Below are 5,165 nucleotides of genomic sequence, written 5' to 3' on the forward strand. Positions count from 1 at the left end.
TTCCATTTTTCACCTCAGTTGGTGCTTATTGATGGCAGTTTTCCCCAGCTCTGTGCACCAAAAACATGGAGTTCCAAGAGGAATACTAAGAAAAATGGGGGAACTACTGCAATAAAATCTATTTTGTATAATCAACAAGCATATTTTTCATAGTTTAATCAACCACAAAAAGAAAAACAACACGAATCTTCTCAAATCTTCATGTAGCATCATATAGCAATTCTCCCACAAATCTATCACAACATATCTTCAATATATTATTCATATTCTTGATAGAAACCATCCAAAAAACCACAATGATACAAAAGAAAGATTAAATTTGAATGCAAATAATCACCTAGTATTCATATTCAATGTCTTCATAGTATTCATAGTCTCTCTCATAATCTCATACTCATAGATGCATTGTTTTTAGTATGGAAAATCAGCTCTCTCTCACTCACATATGTGCTCTTTCTCACCAAAGCCATTACAGTGTCCTTTGAGAGCTCAATAGTGTCATTGTTACTTCAGTCTTTACTTGAGTCTTTAGCAGCTACTTCTTCTGCTTCTTTGAGCTATTTTGAACTTGTATTCATCTCCTCCCAATACAAAAAACTTTTCCAAGCTACACATTTATCCCATAGAACACTTACAGAGGTATACATAACAAAAATAGAATAGAGACAAAGGCTCTACGGAAGCTCAACAAAAGGTCTAGAATACCATATAGAAGCTCATCAGAAAGCATTTAGCTCAATTAAAACCATCAAGAATCATTCAATAATCTTCCAAACACTTTTAAATTTCATTAATTATCATTTCAACCTCTAGGAAGAAATCAGAACAAAACAAAAGCTAAATAGAACCAATTAGAACCTATCAAGCACTCAACAGAACCTTTCAATACATCATATCTCCATTGGAAAACATCATGACCTTCTCAACCTATTCAACCTTATCTAAAAATCTCTCAAACACTTCCAAAACAATCAATTATCATTCAAATCATACGAAAATCACTTAAAAATCTAACAAAAAATAACAAAAAACACAGTCATATCAACCCTCAACATATCCCCATACTTAATCAAAGAGCGTCCTCACGACCTAATAAAAAGAGAATAAAAGCTCTTGGTAAAATGGTTGTGGTAAAATGGTTGGCTAGGATGGCACAAATCCTAAAGCGGCCGATGCCATAATTTTTGTATCTAGACTATTATTTTCTCATTTTAATACTAATACAAATTTTTGGCCTGTAAATTGAAAAACCTTCTCTTCCAAAATTCCAAGGTGTTTTCTCAAATTTCATCGATATACTTGACAGTGAATACTCACCTCGCCATGGCTAACGTTGAAAGGTGATGCGGGATGGCGAACTCACCTTTGGTGGTCGGGTGATGAGGGCTTCACCTGCAGGGGTTCGGCGGCTCAGGGTTCTCGCTATAGCCATTCGTGCTTGCGAGCTTGCACAAGGTCGCAAGCTCACCTGCAATAAATCGACACACATTGCCTACGTCCATCATCAGAGAGTCTTTCCACAATTTGTACAGACAAAGGTCTTCTTCACTGGAGGCAAAAGGGGCTTTTGCGCTGGCATATTTGCAGGAAAAAAGGGATTTTGCACTAGCCTATCTGTGGATCTCAGAATATCGGCTCCCCTGGTGCCCCAGCCTGTCACCAGACACACCATTGCAGCATCTCTGCGCAGCTGTGCTAATTCAACAGACCTCGAACAGGGCGAACTCATCCATGATCACCTCATCAGAGATGGGCTTGCCCAAGATCCTTTCTTCGGGAGCCTGCTTGTATACATGTATGGCAGCTGCGGAGTGCTTGAAGCTGCAAACGCTTGTTTCATTGCCATTCTCCATCGGGATGCGTATTTCTGGAATTTCATGATGAAGGCATGCATAAAGCATGGGAATACTGAAGATTCTCTCATGCATTTTAAGCAGATGCAGCTGGAAGGAGTGCTGCCGAATAGATTCGTGTTTGCCACTGTCCTTTCTGCATGTGCTTGTCAAACCAGCAGTACTGAAGGTGCCAGGATCCACGCCTGCATACGGAGCTGTGACTTTGATTCGGATGTCATAATGGGCACAGCACTTGTTAATATGTATGGTAAATGTGGCAGTGTTGAAGAGACTTGGGCGGCTTTTGACAAAATAAGGGAGCGAGATGTTGTGTCTTGGAATGCACTCATTACAGGTTATTGCCAACATGGTGAATGCAGTGCTACCTTTGTGCTTCTAGATCGCATGCAGCAGGAAGGTATAGCACCAAGCAAGGTCACCTATGTCCCTATTTTTGATGCATGTGCAAATGCAAGGGTGCTGTATAAAGGGAGACTTATACATGCCCAGGTTGTGGGAGCTGGCTTTGAGTTGAACTTTTTTGTGGTTACAGCTCTTATCAACATGTATGGTGAATGCAGGAAGCTTCCAGAAGCTTTTGCTTTGTTCAAAAGTTCAGAAAAGGAGGATGTTGCCTTGTGGAATGCCATGATCTCAAAATGTGTTAAGCACGATCAACATGAACTTGCTTTACAATTGTTCTGCCAAATGTACCAGGAACAGGTACTTCCAGATGAAGCTACATATGCAAGCATTTTACTCGCCTGTACAGACCCCTCAACTGTTGCTGAAGGTAAGCGAATGCATGCTCGCATTGTGAGTGGTGTACTGGAGTCAAGTGTTTACATTAACAATGCACTAATTAGCATGTATGGAAAGTCTGGGAAATTGAGGGTTGCAAAAGCCTTGTTTAACAAAATGTGGAAAGACAATGTTGTAACATGGAATGCCATGATTGCAGGCTACTGTTTTAATGGACAAAGTGAAGTTGGTATGCAGCTATATTGTCAAATGCAGAAGGAGAATGTTAAACCTAACAAGTTCACATTCATTACCATGCTTGATGCATGCATCAACCAGGTTTTCCTATCTCAAGGCAAGAAAATTCATACTTGGATTGGGAAAAGTGGACTTGAATTAGATGTTTCAGTGCAAAATGCTCTTATAAGCATGTATGGGAGATGTGGAAGTCTAAAAGATGTGCTTGAGCTCTTTAAAAGAATGGCTAAATGGGATTATATAACTTTTGTCTCTGTGCTCACAGCTTGTGCAAATGGGGGTGCCCTTAAAGAAGCTAGGTTTGTTCATAAGCTAATTTTAGGTAATGATTTTGAGTCAGATCTACTTGTGACAACTGCACTCATTAATGTTTATGGTAAATGTTGCAATTTGGAGGATGCACAATGGGTTTTTGATAGAATGCCTGAAAGAGATGTGTATGCATGGACGTCAGTGATCTCATCTTTTGCTCAGCATGGACGAAGTAAACCTGCTTTGCAATTGTTTGACCAAATGCAGAAGGAAGGACTGAAGCCAAACCAGATCACCATTGCAACAATTGTGTCTGCATATGACCGTGTATACGATGAAACCTGATTCTGGTTAAGTTAATAAGTGGTATGGTGGCATGACGTGATGCATTGTTCTCATAGTGACCTTAACAAAGCAAGATACCCTGGAAATGTCGAACATATCAAAATTTCCATTCTTGATTTATGTCCAGTCCCATGAGACAAATGATAGCTGCCGTAATTGAACTACCTCTTAAAGTCATTAGCTTCTTCCTTTCTATATTCCTCTTATCCTCTTTTTAAGATGAGCCTATAGAACCATTTCTATTGCTATCCCCCCTCTCACAATGCACTCTGTCTTCTTATTGGCCCTACAAACCACGATCTTTTTTGAATGTACATTCTCTTTTCTTACTAGGTCTCTTCTTCGAGGGTTTCTTTTCCCGATGTGACACTCTCTTCAATTGTTCATAGAGTCTTCCAAACATAGCACTAACCAACATGCCATTTGCTATTCTTCTAAGATGCTCCAAGTATTTGCATTAACATAAGATTTGCCTGGGATTTCATGTACTTTCAGAATATGACAGGGGCAAAGCCAAATTAAAACTGTTGCAAGCTCAGCTGTATCTCAGTAAGTAGGATGATGGTAAGGAATTGCAAGGAACCTGGGCAAGTTTCTTGTGGTGACTGATCTTGGTTTCTGAGCCAGTCCAGAATTTTGGTAGCATATGCTGGACTTTACTAGAGTTGATGAGCAAGTTTCCATCTGGTAGCTACCTGTTCTGGAACTTAGGCTTCTGCCCTGTCATAGAGATATTCATATCAACTTCTCTAATTTTAACCATTGTTTGGATTTCATAATTTACAGGGGAGATTCAAAGAGCTGCTTTGTCTCATTATAATTGATTTTCCTAATTACAATGCAAAGGGTGGACTTCTGGCTCTGTAAGCAAACTACAGGTCATTTATACCAATGATTTGGCATCATCAATGGTTAAATTTATCATAATCCAAATTGTATGAACTTCAAAATTGATTGAGTTTTGAACCTAGACTAGGGACTTGATGTTACAATTACAAGAGGATGCACCACTAATTCACTTTGCTGATGAGATGGAACTAAGATCTCTTTTGGTTCAGCAGTTGGCACTGTTCCCGCCGTGAGTGTATCACCTTCAAAAATGATTTCAAGTTTTGGATTTAAAGTTTGGACTTGAAGCTACAATTACAAGAGGATGCATCACTAATTCACTTGGCTGCCTGGATGGCATAGATATTTCTTCAGGCTCAATAGTTGTCACTATCCTTCAGAGTGTTGACCTTTTGCATTGGAGCCCTTATTAGCAGACATTTGATCCTTAGTCTGAGTTAGATGAGGACATTAGGAGATTTGACATTGTGATTGTGTGTCATTTTATGTAGTCTAGACACTTTAGATGGGGGGGTAAATGAGTGTATTCTGTTTTGGGAACACCAGTGAGGCGTTTTTCAATGCCATAAACAACGTTCCAGAGCCTTTTTGCATGATGTATCATATAAGCTCATAGTAGATGGTTGGTTTCATACTTGTCATCAACAACTAGCTTATGAAATATATAATTGTTGCTAGCTATGGCCATTGACTATACTTGAAGCAAAAGTTGCTTGTATAGAGGAAAATATGCGCAAAACCAACCTGTGCTATGTGCAACACAATACAAAGTAGATTGTAAGGGCTCTTACCTATAGAATTGACTGTTGTTGAAAATTGTGCACAAAAGGATTAATAACTTATGTTATATTGATAGGAGTGCAAAGTCTAATGTCCTAAAGTCAA

General features: G+C 39.1%; 1 protein-coding gene across 2 annotated transcripts; it reads left to right on the forward strand.

Moving 5' to 3' along the window:
- Nucleotides 1-1,294: 1,294 nt before the first annotated feature.
- LOC148034554 (pentatricopeptide repeat-containing protein At5g27110-like) lies at nucleotides 1,295-4,863 on the forward strand. 2 transcript variants are annotated; one of them, XR_015691091.1, is made up of 2 exons: nucleotides 1,295-4,118; nucleotides 4,218-4,863. XR_015691091.1 is itself a non-coding variant. In XM_087679495.1 (2 exons), exons 1-2 carry the CDS (start codon nucleotides 1,344-1,346, stop codon nucleotides 3,429-3,431), a joined length of 1,920 nt encoding a protein of 639 aa, XP_087535621.1. In that variant the 5' UTR covers nucleotides 1,295-1,343; the 3' UTR covers nucleotides 3,432-4,862. The 2 variants fall into 2 exon arrangements, 1 of the variants encoding a protein (XP_087535621.1); XM_087679495.1 differs by having other exon boundaries at nucleotides 1,295-2,628; nucleotides 2,797-4,862.
- The last annotated feature ends 302 nt before the right edge of the window (nucleotides 4,864-5,165 follow it).

The sequence above is a fragment of the Lygodium microphyllum genome, chromosome 6 (genome assembly GCF_053477565.2).
Source record: "Lygodium microphyllum isolate KBCC chromosome 6, Lygodium_microphyllum_v1.1.10, whole genome shotgun sequence".
NCBI lineage: Eukaryota > Viridiplantae > Streptophyta > Polypodiopsida > Schizaeales > Lygodiaceae > Lygodium > Lygodium microphyllum.

Bases quoted from the DNA above. Each gene is read 5' to 3' on its own strand.
- LOC148034554 (XM_087679495.1), top strand. From the start codon at position 1,344: ATGCGGGATGGCGAACTCACCTTTGGTGGTCGGGTGATGAGGGCTTCA. The intron at 2,629-2,796 runs GTAAGCGAATGC...CCATGATTGCAG, and splicing joins CCCCTCAACTGTTGCTGAAG to GCTACTGTTTTAATGGACAA.